Source organism: Panthera tigris, chromosome A1 (genome assembly GCF_018350195.1).
Source record: "Panthera tigris isolate Pti1 chromosome A1, P.tigris_Pti1_mat1.1, whole genome shotgun sequence".
Classification (NCBI taxonomy): domain Eukaryota; kingdom Metazoa; phylum Chordata; class Mammalia; order Carnivora; family Felidae; genus Panthera; species Panthera tigris.
In genome coordinates this window covers 143536939-143560621 of record NC_056660.1, presented here as the reverse complement: position 1 = coordinate 143560621, position 23683 = coordinate 143536939, and the positions used below count along the sequence as shown (strand labels likewise).

The 23683-nt window shown below is 42.5% G+C and overlaps 1 protein-coding gene across 2 annotated transcripts; it reads left to right on the top strand.

The window, feature by feature from the left end:
• Window positions 1-8542: 8542 nt before the first annotated feature.
• On the top strand, window positions 8543-22707 carry ANKRD34B (ankyrin repeat domain 34B). 2 transcript variants are annotated; one of them, XM_015536532.2, is made up of 5 exons: window positions 8543-8631; window positions 9609-9750; window positions 11541-11626; window positions 13365-13600; window positions 20860-22707. In XM_015536532.2, the coding sequence occupies exon 5, from the start codon at window positions 20882-20884 to the stop codon at window positions 22424-22426; it is 1545 nt and encodes a 514-aa protein (XP_015392018.1). In that variant the 5' UTR covers window positions 8543-8631; window positions 9609-9750; window positions 11541-11626; window positions 13365-13600; window positions 20860-20881; the 3' UTR covers window positions 22427-22707. The 2 variants fall into 2 exon arrangements, with proteins under 2 accessions (XP_015392018.1, XP_042845207.1); XM_042989273.1 differs by lacking the exons at window positions 8543-8631; window positions 9609-9750; window positions 11541-11626; window positions 13365-13600 and adding an exon at window positions 13867-14090.
• Window positions 22708-23683: the final 976 nt, after the last annotated feature.

Genomic DNA, 23683 nt, shown 5'->3' with positions numbered 1-23683 from the left:
CTGTTACTGCAGAAGAGAATTACCATGCAGAAAAGCCATGCTTAATGGGAGGACCTACTCATCCCCATCCAGTGAACACTCTTCCCTTTATCAATGCATTTAACAGACACTTTTATAGTGTTATATTTTGTGTGATTTATAAAAATTAACTCATTTAATCTTCATAATAATCCTCTGAGATAGGCACAGTTATGGACCAGTTTTCCAGTTTCCAGAGGAGGAAACCTGGAAACCGAGAGGTTAAGTAATTGTCCAGGGTCACAGGGAGAAAACTTATGTTAGTCTTTTTTTACCAACATAACCTTGATTTTATTGTAATTTCAATGGATTCACTAAAAAATCATGCTTCCCTGGCAAGCAGAGGTAGCCATATGACCCAGTTCAGGTCAGTGAATTTAAGGGGAAATCATTGAGTCAGGTACCAAGGAAAACTATTGTTTTACTGAAAAAAAAAAAAAGAAAAAGAAAAAAAAACAAGAACAAAAAACAAAAAACAGGAGAGATACAGATAGTGTACATCTTTTGCCCTTTAACCCTTACCCTTCTTCGGCTTTGGAATGTGGACATGATGCCTGGAAGTTAAGCAGCCATTTTGTGACCATGAGGTGAACACAGATTTCTTTGTTATGTGAATAGAGAGACAGGGGGAGAAAGAGAGAGATACTACATGTGTGTGTGTGTGTTCTTGTGTGTTTGTGTGTGTATGCATGTATATATGTACACATACATTTACAGAGAGAGACCCATTTAGTAAAAACACTTGAACCGGGCCCAAACCATCTTTGCTGATACTTAAATCTAGATCCTGGTCCTGACTGCCCCAAAGTCTGTAAGTCAGGGTATCCCAACTGGCCTCTCCATTAGGCCTGTTCTGTGTCTTCTCAGAGTGCAGTACTTATTTTCTCTATGTTCAGGCCCCCATGCCAACTCTACCCTCAACAAAGTCCATCGTTCTTATCATAATACACAGCAGTTCCTCATGGTCTTGAAATTCTGAATTCCATAAAAGGATTTGGATCTACCCACTTAGGTTCTGAGGAAGGGGTCCTAAAACTGGATAACCCAGTATCACTGCTGCCCCTGCAGTTGTATTTGTTAAGCCATTTACAAAGTCCAAGAAAAGAATCCTAGGCATCTCCTAAATTTTAGAAAATTCCAGCCTTTTTGTAATATCACAGAAGTCAATGTGCAGAGGGACCAAAAAATTGGGCCTCTCAACTCTGAAGGGTTCAGTCTCCAGTCCAAGAGAACCACTTAAATATTCATCTGCTAGGATACAGAGCAGATACAAAGGCCTACCTCCAACCCCCAAGGGAAAAGATGGCCTGGCCTATGGATTGTAGCCTAAGGACCAAGGGTTGAACATAAAACAGATTTTATTGCTAATTATTTTATTGGTAACTTTTGAATTTTTTTTAATGTTTATTTATTTTTGAGACAGAGAGAGACAGAGCATGAATGGGGGAGGGGCAGAGAGAGAGGGAGACACAGAATCGGAAGCAGGCTCCAGGCTCTGAGCCATCAGCCCAGAGCCTGATGCGGGGCTCAAACTCACGGACCGTGAGATCGTGACCTGAGCTGAAGTCGGACGCTTAACCGACTGAGCCACCCAGGCGCCCCTTTATTGGTAACTTTTAAAGGCCATTATGAAGCGATTCTTTAATGGCAACTTTCCTCCTATTAGGAAGGCCTGATGCATGGGACCTCTGTGAACAGCTAAGAGTTTTGGGAGACTGGGCACATCCAAGTCTAAGGCTGACAGATTTTAAGCATGGACTCTTCAATGGAGATGTTAAACCTCACTTACCATCTTTCCAGCATATCAAAGCATTTTTTTTTCTTCCCAGAACAGGAGAGCAATGTTCTCCCAAAGATGAATCAGAAAAACGCTGGCAGCTTGGAAATAGCAAGTAGTCCATCTCCACTCTAAGATGTTAAGGTTTAGAAAATGCTGGGGATTGTGGGATTCTTCCCGCCTCCCTCTCTCTGCCCCCTCACTCACTTGCGCCCTCTCTCTCTCAAAAAAAAAAAAAAAAAATGTTGGGGGAAGGCTCAGCCACGGGACTTCTACTTATGCTAGGACAGTATGGAGAAAGAGGGAGACATAAAGAAATGACCAGAAAGGAACCAGGGGGAAGAAAATTATGAATATAGGAAGCAAAATATGCTCTGTTTTGCTCAGTGTGACAAGGAACTTAGTGTTTAACGTTTTCCTATGGCCTTTAGCCTATAGGTTCTCCTATAGAGGACTCTCTCTAAAGGATAATATTCATTGTATTTGGATCTTTTCTTAAATGAAAAAGGCCTTGAAAAATGTATTTGCATCTCAAGAGCTGAAACTAAATTATTTTCCTGAATGGATGAGGAGATTAAGGGCCACTGACAGTGGAGGAAAGGAGGAGACAGTTATCCCTTGGCCACACCAGCTCCGGGACCCACCACTTAAGGCTGTCAAAAACTGTCGCTGGAGTGCCTGGGTGGGTCAGTCACTTAATCATCTGACTCTTGATTTCGGCTCAGGTCCAGATTTCAGGATCATGGGATAGAGCCCCATGTCTTGCTTGACATGGGGCTGGGAACCTGCTTGGAATTCTCTCTCTGCCCCTCCCTCACTCACACTCTTTCTCTCTGAGAAAAAAAAAAAATTATATATATATATATATATATATATATATATATATATATATACTGTCTCTGAAACTTCTGAATTGTTAACTTTAAAATGGTTTATTTTGAAAAAATAAATATATAAAAGGGTTTATTTTGTTGTGCGAATTTTACCTCAAAAATTTTTTTTCTTTAGAAATATATATCAGGGGCACCTGGGTGGCTCAGTTGGTTAAACCTCTGACTTCAGCTCAGGTCATGATCTCATGGTTCATGAGTTCCAGCCTTGTGTAGGGCTCTGTGCTGTCAGTGTGGAGCCAGCTTTGGATCTTCTGTCCCCCTCTCTCTATTCCTCCCCTGCTTGCTCTCTCTCTCTCAAAAACATGTCAGAAGAAGTTTGTGAGAGACAGGGCAGAAAAACTGGTCAAGAGAAGTTGCCTGTTTAAATGCTGTACCCTAACCCCCTCCCTGCTTTCCCAGCACAGGTCATTCCCTCTCCCAAACCTGGCTTGCTCCCCTAGTATTAAAGCCTCACCACACCATTGCTTCCCTCCATAGAGATAGCTGTGTCACTATTCCAGTGTCTCCAGTAGTTAACATCTGTCATTTCTATTCAATTAAATGTAGGTAGCACCTTTTCACCACCACCCCCTACTTTGTAAGATGAGGCTATCAAAGACCCCACTCTCCCCTCACTCACTTCCTTTCTCCTAACGCCCTGCTCTGCCATGTATACTTTTTTTTTAATGTTCATTTATTTTTGAGAGAGAGACAGAGACAGAGACAGAGTGTAAGCTGGGAAGGGGCAGAGAAAGAGGGAGACACAGAATCCAAAGCAGTTTCCAGGGTCTGAGCTGTCAGCACAGACCCTGACGCAGGGCTCGAACTCAGGAACCATGAGATCATGACCTGAGCCGAAGTCAGACACTTAACCAACTGCACCACTCATTCCCCCTGCCATCTATAATTTTATCTCTATATCAGTGAGATTGATAAAAAGGTTAATCTCTCCTGCGATTATAATGAAGTCTTCTGTGCTTTGTCTTCAAAGTTAAAAATCAAGTGCTTTATACCACTCTGTCTATATATTGGTTACTGCACTATTTAATAACTGATTTCCAAGAAAATTACCCAGAACTAAACTACATGAGTTTACAGATGCAAAGGGATTCCTAAATTCCTAAAAGATTACATAAAAATAAACCCAGACCAAGGTGAATAAAAGTGAAATTTTAGAGCACAGTAGAAAAAGAGTAAGTCCTACCTGTTTCTAAAAGGCAGAGTGGGAGTGGGGGTGGGCATGTCCCAAATAAAAGATAAGGAATCTTAATGTCTTCAGATTTTCTCTCCATAACTCTGGGATCTAGAAGATAGAGGAGGAACGCCTTCAGATTTCTGAAGGACAATTATTTTCATCTTAGAATTTTATACTCAGATAAACAAACAGTGTGAGGGTAAAATAAAGACTTTTTCAGCTATGCAAGGACTCCAAAATTTAGCTTTCACATACCCTTCCTAGGAAGTTACTGTAGAGATGTACCAACAAATAGCGGAAGTGAATTAAGGAAGACAAAGACACAGGATCTATAAAATAGGGTCCATCCAGGAGAATCACAGAAAAAGGTCCCAGGGTCACAGCAGAGCTGTGGGATCCCAGCAAGTACTTGACCCAAGTTTGAAAAGGGTGAGGTAAAAGGAGATTCCAAAGATTTGACACCATCCTTGGGAACTTGAAGAACTTAAGTAAGCAGTCAAGGCAGAGAAACCTAAGTTGGAGGGTGGGGGAGGAATAGAAAGGAAGACAAAGAGGCTGGGACAGAGGGAAGCTGTTTAAGACAAGGGAGCAATTATTTTATTTTTTAATTAAAAAAAATTTTTTTTGGAAGAGAGAGCATGTGAGCGGGGGTGGGAGGGGGTGCAGATAGAATCCCAAGCACGCTCCAACTCGGGGTTCAGATTCTCAAACTGTGAGATCATAACCTGAGCCAAAATCAAGAGTTGGAGCTTAACCCCCAACTGAACCACCCAGGCGTCCCCAGGAGAACAATAATTAATAATGATTATGACCAGGAGGATGATCAAGAAGGGATTTTAAAAAAAAAGTTTTTTTTTAACATTTATTCATTTTTGAGAGACAGAGAGAGCGTGAGTGGGGGAGGGGCAGGGAGAGAGGGAGACACAGAGTCCGAAGCAGGCTCCAGGCTCTGAGCTGTCAGCACAGAGCCAGACCCAGGGCTTGAACCCATGAACTGTGAGATCGCGACCTGAGCCGAAGTTGGATGCTTAACTGACTGAGCCACCCAGGTGCCCCAACAAGGGATTTTTAATTCAAAATGACAGACTAACCATACATCTCTTCTCTGTCTTGAGATCTGAATTAAAGAGGTAGTAAATGAATTGTAGTACAAACAACCATTTTTAAGAGAAATGGAGGAGTTCCATCAATAGACCAAAGTGTTCAGCTCGTTTCTGGAAGGCAGAAAGTTGGTAGATGGATTTCTGATCAAGATGCCTATCAAACACATGCATCTATCATTACTTGTTCCTAAAACCCCACCAAAACATATTTTTGAAGGCATTAAACCAGGTAATCCCACTGAATCACCAACAAAGTAGGATGTGTCCAGTTTGGTTTGCACATGTTGGGTCAGCTCTGCCTCTCAGCTCCCATCACTTCAGGTGTCAGTGGATCTCACACACCAGGGAAGTGGGACAGTGCCAAGGGCAGCAAGAAGAGCTATGAAGATTGCTCTGCTCTTGGTTCCATTCCTGAGACTCCTCCAGTAAATCAGAAAGCTGCTTGGAGCCCTGGTGATCTCATTGGTACAATGGGGATAATAACATCTAATCTCTTTCAACAGGGATAATAACATCTACCTCCTTCAATGGGGATAATAACATCTATCTCCTTCGAGGGTGTGGTTGCTGGACCAAAATTAGATTCAGAAGTAGGTAGAAACCATATGTCCTGATCCTTAAGTCTAGAGATTTAAAGCCAACCATCTTCCTTTAACATTCAAATTACAATGAAGGCATGGGCATGCCTGCCTAGATTGGCAGGCTCTGCCACCCCATCACATCCTCACCTTACCTCACCTACTGTGGGAAGTCAGTCCCCACAATTCCACCATCAACCCTGAAACAGATCAGTCCCCAGAGCCTGTAAGATGGACAGCAACATGGGTGGGGTGGGGGCTGCTGACCATGGGGTCTTACCCACAGTGCATAATGTGATCTGTTCACCATTGGTTTCTTGCTGCTACCAACACTCACAGAGAAAAGTCTGCCTTCCCAAACATTTCACTTGGCAGGGTGCCCAGGCCCAAATTGACCTAGACTCTCATTCTCCACAATGAAAGCCGTTGGCCCCAGACATGTTGGTGATGCTAGGATAGTGGTGGCCAGAGGTAATATTCCAGCATCAGCCTCCCTCTCCTGCCTATGAGTCCTGGCACAGCCCCTAGGGCAACAGAGCCAATCTTCCAGGTGAATTGAATCTCCAGCCTTCATCATCCTTTTTTCTTTCTGCCTTTCTTTCCCTTCCTTCTTCCCTGCATCTTTCTTTCTTTTTTTCTTTCTTCCTTATCTTTCTTTCTTTCTTTCTTCTTTCTTTCTTCCTTCCTTCCTTTTCTTCTTTCTTTCTTTTTTCTTTTCTTTTTTCTTCCTTTTTTCTTCCTTATCTTTCTTTTCTTTCTTTTTTTCTTTTTTCTTCCTTTCTTCCTTATCTTTCCTTTCTCTTCTTTCTTTCTTTCTTTTCTTTCTTTCCTCTTTCCTTTCTTTCACTCTCTTTCCTCCTTCCCTCCTTCCTTTCCCTCTTTCCCTCACTCTCTTTCGTTGCAGTCCAGCCTCTCTCTATCCATCCAGTATAGCAGGTTTCAATAACCTGCTATGTGTAGTAGGCTGAAAAATGGCCCCCAAAAAGGTTCACATTCTTGTCTCTGGAATCTATGAATATGTTACCTTACATGGCAAAAGGAACTTTGCATATGTGATTAAACTAAGGATCTTCAGATGGGATTATCTGAGTGGGCCCAATATAATCACAAAGGTCCTTATAAGGGTAAGGCAAGAAGGTCTAGGGGAGAGAAGGAAGCAGGGAGAGAAAAAGATGTGACAACAGCAGCCAAGTTGAAAGAGAAATTGAGATTGGAGGTTGGAGTAAGGGGCCACCAGCCAAAAAATGTAGGCAGCCTCTAGAAACTGGAAAAGGCAAACTCAATTTGCACATCTGACCTCCAAAATTCTAAAATAAAAAATGCTTTAAGTCACTATGTTTGTGGTAATTTGTTACAAGCAGCAAAAAGAAACTAATTAAACAGTGAAAATTAGATCATCTACTTTGAAAACCTATTTCATAATATCTATAGAAGCTGAACATATATGTATGTCTGTATGTATGTTTCCTAGGTATGTACCCAACAAAAATGTATATAATGTTCACCAAAGACATTGACTTTAACGTTGCTAGCAGCATGATTTATAAAGTCTCAAACCTGAGAATTACCAAATGATTATCAGTAGCAAAATGAATAAATTTAGGTAAATTTACACGGTGGAATACTATACAGCAAAAAGAATGAACAAACTATGACCATGGACAGTTAGCATCTTCAACACAATGTCCAGTGAAAGAAAGTCAGACAACAGAGTACATTCTGTACGATTCAATTGCTGTAAAGTTCAAATATAAGCAAAAATAATCTATGCTGAGTGAAGGCAGTACCCTGCCCCCTCCAAAGACAGAATATAAGGGAGCATTCTGGGAAGCTGGTAATGTTCTGTCTCTTGATCTTTAAGATGCTTCATTTTGTGCGAAATCACTGAACTTGTGTAATGTGCACATTTTAGTATGTACTATACTTTAATAAAAACTTTTTTTTTTTTTTTTTAAATAGAGGATAGGAGATCTGTGCCTTCATCCAAATTTGCCACCTTGGGACCCTCCAATCTCCCATCAAAATCGGGTGGGGTACAGGGCAACCCAGATCCAGGATTCCAACTCCCCAGAGCCCAACTCTGGGTTAAGATCTCCTGTGAACTTGCTTTATATATTATTACTAAAGGGCCCATTTCAACGGGTTATTTTTCTAAATAAAAGAAGGCTGTCCAGAGATAAGTTTACTTTCCCCCTTTGAGGGCTCAAAACTAAACTAGTTTTGATTGACATTAACTCAGCAACAAAAAATGGTCATAGTTTTTTTCTCCACCAGACGATCCCTGATAAATGAAGAGTTAAAACCGCTGCAGCAGAGTTTGACATATAAAAGACACATTTTGTTAAATTTTATTGAAGTGTTATATTACTGTTTTAATAATAGCGTAATAAAGTTATAAACTCATAAAAACAAAACACGAACGGTTGCTCCCACCAATACCCCAACCTGAAGTGAGACCGGGGCTTTACCCAAAGCGGGTACAGGGACGGGAAGGGGGAAGAAGGAGCCGCGGGAGACAGACACACGGACCAGCCCGGTGGATAATGAATTGGAGGGAGAGATGCAGGTATGACAGGGGAAATCAGAGGCCGGTAGGGGTGGCGATCTCCTCACAGTGGGGAAGACCCTGCCGCCCCTACTCTGGGCCAAGTCGTCCCCGCCACAGCGCGGTGGCTGCGTTGAGGTGGGTGTATGTGGTGGGGCTACTCGTGGGGACAAAGGGCGGAGCTTCAGAGACAGACCTTGGCCCCGGGGTCCGTGCAGAGTTTGGCCCCGCCGCCCCCACCTGCCGTGCAGCGAGGAGCCAGCGCGTCACTCCCAGCGGAAACGCCGCACCGCCCGGGCGTCTGGCGAGGTGCGCGCCTCCCGGCCCCCGCTCCAACGCTTAGTGGCTTCGGGCCCGCCGCCTTCCTCGCTCGGCAGAACAGGGGCGGGGACAGGGTAGCACCTACCGGAATCCGCGACTCCAGCCGCCGAGGAGCTTTCGAAGCCAAGCCAGCCCAGACGGCACCCTGGAGCCTCCCGCGCTGAGGGTCCGCGCAGAGCCGAGGGTGGGAGGCGCCGACGCCGACTTGACAGCGCGTCCCAGGTTAGCTTGCGACGAGGTCTCTGCAGGCAACACTTGGAGAAACTTTGGATCGCCGTGTTGGCTGCCGGGAGGAGGGCATCGAGGGAGCTACCCGGGGGCCGCGGCCTCCGTGAGCCCCGGCCGGTACGCCCAGGCCCTGGGAGCCCGCAGCTCCCGCGCAACCTGACATTGCGATGCCCTGAGCGAGGACCGAGACCCGGGGCCGACGGAGGGCTGCTGGAGGGCAGGAACCTGTCCAGACTCCACTCAAGCCCACTCTCACGCCTCCCGCAAACCCTGCCTGTTTTCAGCTCGGGCTTTGCAGCGGCTCGGTTTTGAACCCCGGCAAGATACAGGTTTCGCCTCCTTCTCGGCCTTGCAGCGCCGGAGGGTGGATAGGGGCAGCCAGCGGCTGCAGGATGTCGGGGAGCATCCGGGCAGGGGCTCGCGGGCGCGTGTTGGCGCCGCAGCGGGAACGGCGCGCGCGAGGCCGCAGGAGCGCGCGGGTCTGGGGGTCCGACTGGCGCGCGTCTCCGCAGGTGCCTCGGGCGGCCGGGAGGCGGGAGGTACTGGCTGGGAGCAGGAGGCGGGCTGGGGGCTGCGGAGCCGTTTACAGCCACTGGCTTGACAAATGGGAGCCACACGGGGGCGGGCAGTCCAGTCCCGGCGCATCTCGGGCGCTCACAGCCTTGGCACCTGGACCCCGCACCCCTTTACGGGAGGTCCGGGATCCAGAGGTCCGCCTGCCCCAGGATGGGGGCAATGGCTGCTCCCCTCCCGCGCGCCATTTCCCAAGGGAGGGCCGTGTCCTCCGGACTGGCGCTGCGGGGACCGCTCCGCAGCCGCTCTGGGCAGAGCCCCTTCACGTGGATGGCGATCACCTCAGCTCGCCAGCTACCTGTCTTGTCTCAGAGACGAGGCGACACAACGCACACCCCGCCCCCACCGGTGCCCCGGCGCTGTCGCCCTAGTCACCTTCCTTTGCCCTTCTCTGACAGCACCAAGGGCTTGCTCGCTCTCGCTCTCAGGAAAAACTGAGGGAACAAGCTTGGTTCCCGGAGCCAGCGGGGAGTGTGGAGACACAGCTAGAATCCTCAACAGCTTGGAAATCCTATCACCTTGGTTCCCTGAAACTTGCAGGTATAGGTTTGTGTGTCTGTGTGTGTTTGTCTCTGGGAGTGGTGTCTACGGAGACAAGTGGGGGTGTAGCTGCCCGGGGGACCCAGCCCCGAGGCCTAGGGGACATACAAGTAACTAGAAGACACCAGTCCTTTTTGGCTTTGTGTGGGAAACAAAGCAAACCTTACCAGCTACTCCTTCCCTTGGGCAGTTTCGAAATATTTCCTACAAGCCGGTGCCAGTGAAGAACACTTTTCCTGGCAAGTCATTACATTTCCTGGGACAGTCTTAGATGCATCTTTTGTTCTGGCTCTGCCCCTTTCCTTGCATGGCAAGAGGACACACGTTTTGCTTGTGGCAGGCAGACTTGGTTCAGTCTAAGGGCCACTAGCTCCCACATCCCGGCCTTGGGCTGCCCACTACACCTCTGGATTTTTCAGACCTGTCTGGGAAGGGCAGAACAGCAGACCTACAGCGCCTGGCCCATTCAAACTCAGGGCTGTACTCTTCTCTAGACCCCTGGGCTCCTTCATCCGTCTCTAGGCTATGGCAGTCATCTTTGCCCTTTGCCTCCTCCAGGAGACGGATGATGGAGACAGCCTGGTAGGAGCCTGAGGGGGGCGGGCGGGCTGACAAGTAGGAAGTGGGACTGGATGAGGAAGAGTTTGTCACATATTTTCTCCAAGTGTACATAGGAAGCACCCCCTATTGAATATGTGGGAGTGGAGCCAGAAATCTTATTTTTAATAAGCTCTCCATGTGATTATGCCCATGGAAAGTGGAAACCCCATTGGTGTAGGTACTTTGGCCTCCCACTGTCAGACCCCTTAGCCCAGGATATACATTTAGTGATGCATGTGTAGAAACTGGTATTTTTTTTTTAATTCCTAAATCACAAATGATCTTTTTAAAATTCTTATGATCATCTTCTGTAGATATTATCTCAATTTTAGGATGAGGAAACTGAATCTCAGAGGATCAGCTTCCCAAGGGTTGATAACTTGGGAAGAGACAGAGCCCCAGTCTCTAATACATAGACTGCTGCCCCTTGTGAGCATGCTCTGATCCCCTTGCGGGCAGCACAAAGACATGACAACCTGGAGCAAGGGTGAAGGGCTGAAAATCCAACTTGAAGCCCTTGTTAATTTCCAGCCCCCTTGCCCTTTATGGGCAGGAACACCAATCCTATTTGGAGGTAGAGTAAGAGTCTCAAAGGAAAAGAACAGCTCTCTCTGAATGCAAGGAAAATGGGGGTGGCTTGCAGGAAAAGAGCCATAAGGAAGGCCAAGCCTATCATCTGCAAGATGGCTTTTTAAATACCTCAGCCCATGTGGTACTGGCCATGGTTGGTACCACCCAAATCAGGTACTCAAAACAACTCTACTCTATGGGAAGCTGGTATCCAAGAAGCAAGGAAATAAGAAAGCAAGAGAAAGGACACAGGAAGATCTAATTAAGTCCTGGTAAGCAGGGGAGTAAGAGGAGTGACTGGGAGGTGTCCCACCCTGCCTCCCTTGGCTTCCTCATCTGTATGGAACAGGGTGATAGGGTGCTAGGCCAGGTGAATGCTATGGCCCTTTCAACCCCAGCGCCCTTGCAGGCCAAGCTTCGGCCTGCACACGCAGGATGGCGGTGCCTGGGATCCACTCCAGACACTTTTACAGACTCCTAATCACTGAAATATAATTAACTGAACAAACACTGTAGGGCTGTCTTAAGAAGGAATTAAAAACCTAGACTCCAAATGGGAGAGACGCGTGGAACAAATTATTGGTATTTATGTAACTCTGAATAGCTTTGATTTCCTTCAGGAGGAGCTGACAGCTGGCTGACAAAAAATTCATCCAGGGAGAGAAAAGACATAAGTGAAGTCTGAAATTTTGAATAACGTTTTCAGGTAACTTTCTATTTCCATTTGGAGTGGGTGTCTGAGGGGCGAATGCAGTTATTTGAATTGCTTCATTTATCAACAGGTATTTTTAATAGGGCTCATAATTCTAAGACCCAGTGCTTTTTTACTTCTTTTTCCTGGCTTCTAGTCTCCTGCTAGCAGGGCTGAGTGAGATCTGGGGATTCCACTGTTCAGCCCATAGACTCTCACCTTATCCCCTATTTTCAGCTTTTCTGATGGATCTGTTCAGAGAAGAAATCTTGCCTAGAACAGTGGTTCTCTACTTTGGGTGGGAAAAAGTTCCCCAGGGGTCTAGATGTTCTGTCCACAGACTTTGAACCACCCTCATTTTCTGCCCTGTGCCTCATTGCCACTTTCTGTGGCACTTGGGGCCTCTCGCCCCTAAACTTCATGGGTCCTGTGGGCAATGTGGGGGCCACCTCCTAGTGGCTCTATGTGGCAGCCTCTGGGATGCTGAGGCAGTTTAGTACACCACCATCCCCACTCTCTTTCCAAAGCTTGTTTGAAATTAATTGCTCCTCTCACGATATATCTGTCCTCCAAGTTTTCTTTGTTCTTCAGAATACGCATCTGCTTAAATTTTTTAAATAACTAAGTTGTAATTTCAGCGGGGTCTTGGGAGTAGAGAGAGGCACTAAAAGAGTATAGTAAGTATGCCATGATGAATCCTAAGAGATGTTAAAGACATTCTAATTTTAAAATAAAAAGCAATCTGTCCAGCTGTTTGTTGATTAAGCTTAAATATGCTGAAATTATTCTATTTGGAAACTATAAGGAAAGTACATTTAAGGCTCTTTTTTTCCATATTCACTTAATAGATTCCATATATGTTTACAAAACATTATTCATAGATCTTTAAAAAACTACATTTTAAATATTTTATCTGTTATTTAAGTAGCCTGTGAATTAAAGACATGATAAAAATAAAAGAAGTCTAAATTCTGAGATAAAATTTGTAAAAAGAAGAATACAGTGAGTATTAAGGCACGATAGGAAAGTCTTTTTCTAGATGTCTGATTTCATCACCTTGCTCCACCCCCTACGGGGGATGAACGGTAGATCCTTAGACCGTTGTCATCCCACAGATGAGGAACCCAAGACAGAGGCTGAGAGATTGAACTGTGGCATACAGCTAGCACATGGGGGAATCGGGATGGAAATCTGGGTTTGTCTGACTCCTCAACTTTCTCCAGTTGAACTGTTATCTATTTGGACGGTGTAACTGCATTTGTGGATTATTTATATGCTACATTATAACAAAGGGTCTGACTGAATGTTAATACAGTATCAGCGCTCAATGAGGATGTTTCACAGGAGGAGACAGGAAGCAAGAACATTTCTGAAGTAGGATAATCATAGGCTTGAGAAGGATCTTCATCACAGGTAGGGCTTAGTTCAATGAAGAGTAGATAAATTGAACTTTAATATCAGCATTTTTGATGTGCAGGTGAATGAGCCATGATAAAAGAACTAAGAGAGAGTAAAATCATAAAGACAAAGGGATTATTCCAGTAAGGTACTGATTATGAGACACTAGGAAACCAAACGTGTATGGACAATAAAGTATCTGACAGCTTTTTTTCTCTGTGAAACTTAATTTTAAACAATTTTAGAATTATTCCACTTAAATGTGAACAGTTTAAAAAGTGAGCAACCCAAGGGGCTTTAGAAGTCTTTAAAATGAACAAAGAGTAAGCCCTTGTTGTTGCTGTTTTTTTTCTAGACAGTTCTCCAGTGCTCAGGAGAGTACTGGAGAGGGAGTATGCCTACATCCACAAGACAGATTCACTAGGTGCCACTAGCTAGTGGTGCCACTGCCCAGCTTCTTCAGAGAGCCCTGGAGCCCACGGCACCCTCCCTTCCCACAGGACCACAGTGGGGCAGTGGCCTCAAGCAGCCCAGCCAGAAGTACATGGCCAGCTCCCCTTCTTTTCTCAGAACCTTCTGATACCAACCTTGGTGAGAGAAATGATGACAGAAAGTGGTGAGGCTTAGTGTTGTGGAGAAAGCCTTTAACATGAGGGTGGGTGAAAAGATTTTAAAGTCTTTCCAAAGGATTCTTGTAAGAGTGTTTATTTAAAAACAAAACAAAACAAAACAAGGTTGGTCCCAAAAGTAGAAACTGTATGAGAGTTTAGTATTGAAATCTGGTGTCTGGCAACTTGTTTTCATTTGAATATGTTCCTCAAATGTCACTTTTGGTCAAAGGTGTTTTTACATGACTAATACTGTATCTCTTCTAGAATTGCAGCTTCTAAATGGTTTCTATATTTGATATTATATTGCAGCTAATTTCTCTACATCTCTGCTTTATTAAACCCATTTGTATGTGAAAAATGCTGAAGGATTTCTTTTGTGAACCCTTTTCAAATGCTTTGCCTTCAGAATAGACCTCAGTTGGGACCCAAGCTGTCAACCAATCCTAAATTCCTAAGGTCCCAAATTGCAGGTATGCCGGGCTTTGGAATAGCTTTTATAGAATGTTGCATAGGCAGACAAAAATTGCAGCATTCACTTTCATTATATTTATGTATGTATATATTGAATGTTGTTCTTTGCTTATTAACATCATGAGTGATACTAAAGCAGAATGAATAAGTATATTCTTTTGAATACTGCCTTTCAGGAGCTCACAAGTTGAAACTCCTAGGCGTAAGAAAGTCTAGACATAAATACTATTGATAATACCACGTTGTAAGAAGTTATGATCTAAGATGGCTCTTCAAATTTTAATTATGAGGGGCGCCTGGGTGGCTCAGTTAAGCGTCTGACTCTTCATTTTGGCTCAGGTCATGATCTCACAGTTCATGAGATTGAGTCCTGTATCAGGCTCTGTGCTGACAGTGCAGAGCCTGCTTGGGATTCTCTCTCTCCCTCTCTTTGCCCCTCCCCTGCTCACTTGCTCTCTTTCAAAATAAATAAATAAATTTTTAAAAAAATAATTTTTAATATTTATTTTTGAGAGACAGAGAACAAGTAGGGGAGGGGCAGAGAGAGAGAAAGAGAGAGAGAGATACAGAATCCGAAGCAGGCTCCAGGCTCTGAGCTCTCAGCACAAAGCCTGACGCAGGGCTCAAACCCATTAACCATGAGATCATGACCTGAGCTGAAGTCAGGCGCTTAGCCAACTGAGCCACCCAGGCATCCCTAAAAAAATAAATTTTAATTATGGAACATATCTTATGTAAGTGCTATTATGCTCTTGTCTGTATACATGATCTATTTTACCAAAAAAAAAAAAAAAACAAAAAACCAACAGATTAGTACTATCATACAGAAGAGTATGTGAAATATGTTCTTTTAAAGAATAATAAAATAAATAACAAACCACCCAGATTAGAAACAGAACATTAACCAAACCTTAAAATGAAAGCAATGTGTGTCCCTTCCTAATTGCATTGCTCTCCCTCCCCCCACCAAAAAGTAACTTTCCCTTGACTCCTGTGTTAATCATTACTTTTTTTTTTTTAAGTTTCCCACTTGTATATGATCCTTAAGTAAATTGTTAAACTAGGTAGCAAGCACAAAATTAGTTGAACAAAGAAAGGCATATAGCACCGATATATGACTAAAGCTCTCAGGAGAAGGTAAGTTTAACAATCTCTGGATCAGAGTTTGGCCCAGTGTTTATAAGAGCCCCTTCTGAGCAAGAGTAGGAGTCCTGGGAAACAAGGGGCTCACCATTATAGGGCTTCTGGCAGGGCTTCAGTATAGTCCAGGTTCTGGATATCCAAGGGGAATGAATGTTTAGTCCTTCTCCTCCTAGGCTCACCATGACTTATCCCCAGGTCTCGAAGCAGGTCAAAGCAGAACAATTGAGCAGAGCTAAAAATAGTGGCACCGGATGCCCCAGAAAGCAGAGTATAGAGGAGGGAGGAGAGACGTGGTCAGGACGAAGAAAGTAGAGATAAGAACTGAGGGCAGGCTCACCTGGGCATCTGGTTCTCAGTTAAGAAGATGGTAAAATGATAGTATGATCTCAGAGATGATGTCTGTGCACATCCATTATCCTGGCCCTTCACCATCTTCCTGGGGTTTCTTGTGCTTCTCCTCTAAGATGATCTCCAGCCTCTGGTACCTTGTTTCATCTTTCTTGTTCTACTGTTTCATCTTGGTAGATTATATCCTTCAGTAGATTATTAAGAGTATATCTCCAATCTTGACTGATGGTTTGGCTAGATACAGAATTCTAAGCTGGGAAGCATTTTGCCTTCAGATTTTTAAAGACTTTCCTCCACTGTCTTTTACTATTGTTGATATATCTGAATCCATTGTAATTCTTGATACTTTGGCATGTGACTTATCCACCCCACTCCCCACATCCTGCCCCCAAGCCTGTGAAATCTTCTTTGCTTTCAGTGTTCTAGAGACTTACAACCATGTGCCATGGCCAGGGTCCATTTTCATCTATTGTGCTATGTTCTAATTGGACACCTTCAATTTGGAAACTCAAGTCACGCATGAAATTTTTCTTGATCTCAGGCATCATTTCCTTTCCTGTTTGCCCCTTCTCCCACCCCCACTATTTTTGTCTTGCCAGAACTTCTAGTAGTTGAATGTTCGATTTCCTAGTGTAGACCCCTAATTTTCTTTTTTTTCCTGTCCTGTTCTTTTTGCTTAACTGCTAGAGATTTTATCAACATTATCATCTAACCCTTCTATTGAGTTTTGCAGTTTGTATGGTGTTTTTATCTTTTGAGAACCCTTTTTATGGTCTCTGAGTATTCTTTTTTTTTAAGTTTATTTATTTTGAGGGGGGTGGGCAGGGATAAAGAGTGAGAGAGAATTCCAAGCAGGCTCCTCACTGTCAGTGCAGAGCCCAGCGTGGGGCTCAATCTCACAAATGGCAACATCATGACTTGAGCCAAAATCAAGAGTCAGATGCTTAACCAACTCAGCCACCCAGGCACCCCCTGAATATTCTTTTTTCATAGAATCTTATTTTTGTTTCATGGTTACAACATCGTCTTATCTCTTTGAGGATAGTAAGGTTTCGAAATTCTCATTTTCCTGGCTAATACCTGTTTCCTCCAAGTTGCCTTTTTTTACTATTTGTTCTGGTCTCTATCTTTAAGGTAAGAGGCTTTTTTTGTTTTGTTTTGTTTTTTATTATCTGTTCATAATTAAAAGGCTTGATTTAAAAAGCTGATGAAGGGGCACCTGGATGGGTCAGTCGGTTAAGCTTCTGCTCTTGATTTCAGCTCAGGTCATGATCTCATGTTTCTTGAGATCAAGCCCCACACTGGGCTCTGTGATGAAAGCTCAGAGCCTGCTTGGGATTCTCTCTCTCTCTCTCTCTCTCTCTCTCTCTCTCTGTGCCCCACCCCTGCTCCCATGCATGCACTCTTTCTCTCTCAGATAAATAAATATTAGAAAAAATAAAAATAAGGCTGTGTGTTGACAGCTCAGAGCCTGGAGCCTGCTTCAGATTCTGTCTCCCTCTCTCTGCCCCTCCCCCACTCATGCTCTGTCTCTGTCTCAAAAGTAAATTTTAAAAAAAATTAAAAAAATAAAAAGCTGATGAGAAGCCTTGAGCACATGGGTGAGGCTTGTAATCTTTCTTTTCTTTTCTTTCTTTATTTTCCTTCTTCCTTCCTTCCTTCCTTTCTTTTTTTCTTTCTTTTTTTTTTTTTGAGAGAGAGAAAGTGAGAGAGAGCAAGCAAGGGAGGGGCAGAAAGAGAATCTGCCCAGCTCAGAACCAGACACAGAGCTCTATCTCACAACTGTGAGATCATGGCCTGAGCCTAAATCAAGAGCTGGCTGCTTAACCAACTGAGCCACCCAGGTGCCCCAAGGCTTATAATCTTTAAACCTCACTGTAGGATGATCTGGGTGGCGTGTTAAGGAATCCCTGTGGTTAGTACTCTTAGGTATTTTTTTTTAAGACAGGTCAGATTCTTGAGAGGAGAGTATAATGATATTATACTGAATAATAAAGGTACAGCTACCAGGCTTCTTGGAGTTGCATCGGGGGGAAGGCTGTGAGTCCCGTCACTCGGTGGTCAGTAAGCATCCAATCACTTATTTCCTATTTTCTTGTCCTCAAATATGTTGGATGTCTTCCAGTCCAGAGGCCCTTCTGTTTCACCATTTCTGGAGAATAAAGCTCTGGACATCTCAGATGAGATGGGTAGTATCCTATCTCCTAGTGGCTTGGAGTGAAGGAATGACCTGAGGCAGTGTTTCTCAAATTTTAATGAACATCTAAATCACCTGAGGATCTAGTTAAAATGTAGGCTCTGGTTCAGTAGGTCTGGGATGGAGCCTAAGATTAAGCTTCAGGGAATGGTGTGCTGCTGGTCCAAGGTAGGGTCCCATTGTGAATAGCAAGGACTTAGGGATCTAACTGCTTCTCCGACAACTTTTCACCTAGTCCTCATTATTTTAGCCATTCACTCCACCACCCACCCAGTTCTAGAGCTCCCTGCTTACTGCCTCTCTAGAGGATTCCGCAGTGTCTGTGGGCTTAGTTATCAGCTTTATCACGAATGACCTGAGGCACAGCCTTTTCAGGTTGGCTAGTTTGGTCACCACTGGTCCACCTGCTTTCTGGCTTCCAAATGTTGCTGTTGTCTTCTCTCCTTTTCGTGCTATCCTTGTGAATTTATGTCTTTTTAACAATTCTTCAGGCACCTGACTGGCTCAGGCAGTGGAATGTGTAACTCTTAATCTCAGGGTTGTGAGTTCAGTTCCCATGTTGGGTGTAGAGATTATTTAAAAATAAAATCTTTTTTAAAAATTAAAAAAAAAATTCTTTAGTTTCAGGGGATTGTTCAGGAAGGAGCAAAAGTAGAGGTGTGTGTTCTGCCACATTCACCCTAACTATTACCATCTGCTAAAATATTTTTCTAAAGTTTGGCTACATCAGCATAAATAGAGCCTGATTTATGATAAATAACTGCTATTTTAAACCTCTAGGTTTTTGCACAAGGAACATTCTCTACTTCTCTCTTCCTACTTTGTCTGCCTACCAAACTCTTAGCAGTCCAAACCCAGCTCAATTGGGTGGCCTCTGTGAGCCCCTCAGTCCCCAAGCCACCAAAGTCTGTATATTCTCCTGACTTTAACTCATAACCAGCTGCTTATATGGTGTCTCTTCCAAACAACTGAGTAAGCTCTTTAGGGCTAGGGCATGTACCTTTGTAGCTCCATGCCCAAGATATAATAGGAGCTTACAGCTAGCTGTTAGATTAAGTTCTGTGTGCATGCCTTCTTTCCCCCTTCATTTTCTTTCTGTTCTCTTCACCTCTTTTTCTGTTAAGAAGTCATTATATTTATTATCTATTCTATTATCCAATAAAAACTCATGTCCCATATTGTTAATTTAAAAGTAAATGAGTAAAATAGGGGCACCTGGGTGGCTCAGTAGGTTAAGCGTCCAACTTCAGCTCAGGTCATGATCTCATGGTTTGTGGGTTCAAGCCCCACATCAGGCTCTCTGCTGTCAGCACAGAGCCTGCTGTGGATTCTCTGTCCCCCTCTCACTGTCCCTCCCCTGCTTGCACACGTGCCTGCTCTCTCTCTCAGAAATAAACATTAAACAAATAAAAGTAAATGAGTAGAATAAATAATACTTCTCAATTTCTAAAACCTACTTCATTAAATAAAAGAGATTTAAATATTATATAAACTTGGGGTACATGAGTGGCTTAGTTGGTTGGGCATCTGATTTTAGCTCAAGTCATGATCTCATGGTTCGTGAGTTTGAGCTTTGCGTAGGGTGAGCTGGAGCCCAGCTTCAAGGGTGGGTGCTGACAGTGCGGAGCTTGTGTGGGATTCTTTCGCTCTCCCTCTGACTGTGCCCCTCAATCATTGTGCCCTCTCTCTCTGTCAAAAATATAAGTAAGTAAATAAATAAGTTTTAAATAAATAAATATAATATAAACTCCATTTGATTTTTCTCCCCAGCTCTAAGCACTATTCAAAAACAAACATTTCCTCAGTTCTAGGTGAAGACATAATACACAATCTTTTCTTTCTTTCTTCCTTCCTTTCTTCCTTCCTTTCTTTCTTTCCTTTTCTTCCTTCCTTCCTTCCTTCATTCCTTCCTTTCTTTCTCTTTCAGTAAGCTATACGCCCAGTGTGGGGCTTGAACTCACATCCCCGAGATCAAGAGTTGCATGCTCTACTGACTGAGCCAGCCAGGAGCCCCTAAAGACATAATTCTTATCAACTGATGGAATTATCTGTTGAAGGAGTTTGAATCTAAATTATTTAAATAAAAGTAATTTTTAGTTTTAAAGATAAAAAATAAAATGCTTATAAAGACTACATGACCTCACTCACATTTCTAGCCTAGAACTTTTTCAGAGCAAATGTACTGTTGTCAAAATGTAACCCAACAGGGGCTCCTGGGTGGCTCAGTGGGTTGGTTAAATGTCCAACTCTTGATTTTGGCTCAGGTCATGATCTCACGATTTGGGAGATTGAGCCACCCACCCAGGAACCCTGCCTCAGGCTCTGCCCTGACAGCAGGGAGCCTGCTGAGCTTCTCTCTTCCCCTGCTCATGTGCACTCTCTCTCCCTCTCAAAAAAAAAAAAAAAAAAAAAAAGTAAACCAACTGAATGTGGCTGGCTTCATAATCTAGTGTTTGATTTAAATAATGAAATCAAGGAAAATGCATAATCACATGCCCACCATTCCCATCTCAGTGTGAGTTCCAGACATTATGTCAGTTACTTAATGTCTTGTAGTTCAAATGATTTTTCATCCTTTAAAAGAAACATAGAAATGCCCTTAAATTGAAAATCTAAGTAATAGTTGCATTATTTAATTAAGAGCACATTTAAGTAATCTAACCCTGAGAAGTTTTTAGATTAATCTGCCATAAATATGCTATATTTTAATTGATTCAGTTGCAATTACACACACTTTTGGAATTTTTGCTTCAATTTACATTTTAGTATTGTTTTTAAAATATTTTTCACAAGTAGAAAATAAGTGCATTATTGTTTAATTATTGTGGAATTTAGGGAAGTATTCCATTGGTACTAGATGAAGGTTTTGAAAGTAAATTTTAGTTTATAATTACCTAAAGGCTGTTACTATTCAAAATTTATTTTATTTTGCAGTTCACTTTTTTGTTCTATATTAATAACATAATCTCATTTATGTACTGTTGCTCTATACATATATATTTCAGAAATTATCAATAACAACATGAATATAAATTGGGATTCCGGCTAATCTTTTGTTCTTCATATTCTTTGATAACCAGGTTTTGATTCTGACTTTTGAAGATGGATGAAGGTATAGAAATTTCAAGTGATGGAAATTCCCTGATCAAAGCAGTCCATCAGAGCCGGCTTCGCCTCACAAGACTCTTGCTAGAAGGTGGTGCATACATTAATGAGAGCAATGACCGTGGGGAAACACCTTTAATGATCGCTTGTAAGACCAAACATGTTGATCACCAGAGTGTCAGTAAAGCCAAAATGGTTAAATACCTGTTAGAAAACAATGCTGACCCCAACATACAGGACAAATCTGGGAAAACTGCTTTGATGCATGCTTGCTTAGAAAAAGCCGGTCCTGAAGTTGTTTCCCTGCTCCTAAACAGTGGGGCTGATCTCAGCTTGCAAGATCATTCTAGTTACTCAGCCCTTGTTTATGCTATAAATTCAGAGGATAGAGAGACCCTGAAAGTTCTACTTAGTGCTTGCAAGGCAAAAGGGAAAGAGGTCATTATTATAACGACAGCAAAATCACCCTCCGGTAGGCACACTACCAAACAGTACTTAAATATGCCTCCTGTAGATATGGATGGGTGTCATTCCCCAGCCTCCTGTGCCACTCCTTCAGAAATAGACATAAAAACAGCTTCGTTGCCACTTACACATTCTTCTGAAACTGAAATGACACTTTTTGGCTTTAAAGGTCTGGAGCTCTCAGGAAATAGTGATGACACACAGGACCCAGGCTCCCCTGTGAGGAAGGCTTCTGTGGCCTCTAATGGTCCCAAGCTACCCCAGGCTCCAACCTGGATCAAGAGTCCTCCCTTATTCATGCACCAAAACAGAGTGGCCTCCTTGCAAGAGGAGCTCCAGGATATTACTCCAGAGGAAGAATTGTCCTACAAAACCAATGGGCTGGCACTTTCCAAGCGATTCATCACTAGGCACCAAAGTATTGATGTAAAAGACACTGCACATTTGCTGAGAGCCTTAAATCAGGCCAGCTCAAGAAAGATGTCATATGATGAAATAAATTATCAATCATTTTTTTCAGAAGGAAATCAGCAATGCATTGAAATCCCTGCTGAGCCAGATCCAGACTCTAACCAGACGATATTTGCTTCCACCTTAAGAAGTATAGTCCAAAAAAGAAACTCAGGGGCAAATCACTACAGCTCTGATTCCCAGCTCTCGGCTGGTCTTACCCCTGCAACTTTAGAAGATGGCAAAGCACTTATAGGAAAGAAAAAGATCCTCTCACCGTCTCCTTCCCTGTTGTCAGGGCCCAAAGAATTGTTGGAGAATATCTCACCAGGTCCCTTGAGCAGGAGAAATCATGCAATTTTAGAAAGGCGTGGTTCAGGAGCTTTCCCTTTAGATCACGGTATCACGCAAGCCAGACCAGGATTTCTGCCACCCTTAAATGTGAATCCTCATCCCCCCATCTCTGATATCAATGTCAATAATAAGATTTCCAGCCTCCTTTCTTGTGGTCAAAAAGTGCTAATGCCAACAGTTCCTATGTTCCCCAAAGAATTCAAAAGTAAAAAAATGTTGTTAAGGAGACAATCACTGCAAACAGAACAAATTAAGCAATTAGTAAATTTTTAAGAGATGACTAGAAAGCACATTTTGTTCAAATGTCTACATCAGAGAAATATAGAACCAGAAAATAAATCTCAAATGTTCATCTTTTAAAATCCTATAATTGGTTAGTCCATAATTGTTAGAGGTATCAAAATATACTGTGTATCATATTAGGTACCGTGGACACACAAATAATACATAGTTTCTGCTAAGGAAATTCTCTCAAACAAAATTGAAGCTATACTTCTCAAAACCTCTAATATTTAACAATCTTCATATGGTCCAAGTTTTTAATTTAAGCAAAAATCAGCAAAAAAAAAAAAAAAAAGTCACATGTGGTGGAGATGACTTTAAAATTTTTTTCAGATTTTTCAGATATTTTATTAGGAAACACTGCATTCAAATCAATAAATATTTTTAACATTAAAAGTCAACAAATAAGATTGTAATTTCCATGATGCCAAAAGCATAAAAAAAAAAGGGACAGCTATTAAAATGTTCTATGAACAATAAGCCAAAGGTACAAAGCCTAAGGCATAAAGAAAGAATGAACTAATTCTTAAAAAATGTTGACTGCAGGTAGGTGAAATCTAATTAAAATTAAAATTTTTTTTCTAATTCAAATTTTAAAAAGACCAACCTATTATAGTAGACTAGGCAGCCAATATTCGTATGGTCAGTTTAATCAACTCCAAGTGACAGATCAGTTTTACAAGCTAGTAATAATCTATGTGAAGTGCTGGTGTGCTGTTTTTTGCTTTATTTTGATTTTAATGTAATTTCATGGAATTGTTTCTCCATATCTTTTAATTCCTGCTATTATTTTTTAAAGCCTATATATAGGTTCTCAACAACAAGATAAAGCAAAAGGTTTAGAAGTGTTCCTCTTTACTTATATCAAATTACTCTTGTCGTTCTAAGGACAACCAAAAAATGGGAATTTATCACAAATAGAAACTATATGCTTGCTTCGTTTTAGAAAAGAAAAACTGATTATTAGATTATCTTAGATTAGCTAAAATTAAGAAAGCCAGTAGAAACTTAATTACAAAATATACTAAATATTCGGCCAAAATTAAACAGTATCTTTAATTTCTAATATATAATCATTAGATATTTATATAATAAGAATAATAAGGGTAATTTCCTTCGCGTGACATTCCAATCACCTAGTATTTAGGACCTATGAATAACTTCTAATTAAATAAATGAATACCATGCTACTATCATAAAATGTTACAAAATGACTATATTATCTGTCTGATTTCAAAATGTGGTGTT

Bases quoted from the DNA above. Each gene is read 5' to 3' on its own strand.
- ANKRD34B (XM_015536532.2), top strand. From the start codon at position 20,882: ATGGATGAAGGTATAGAAATTTCAAGTGATGGAAATTCCCTGATCAAA.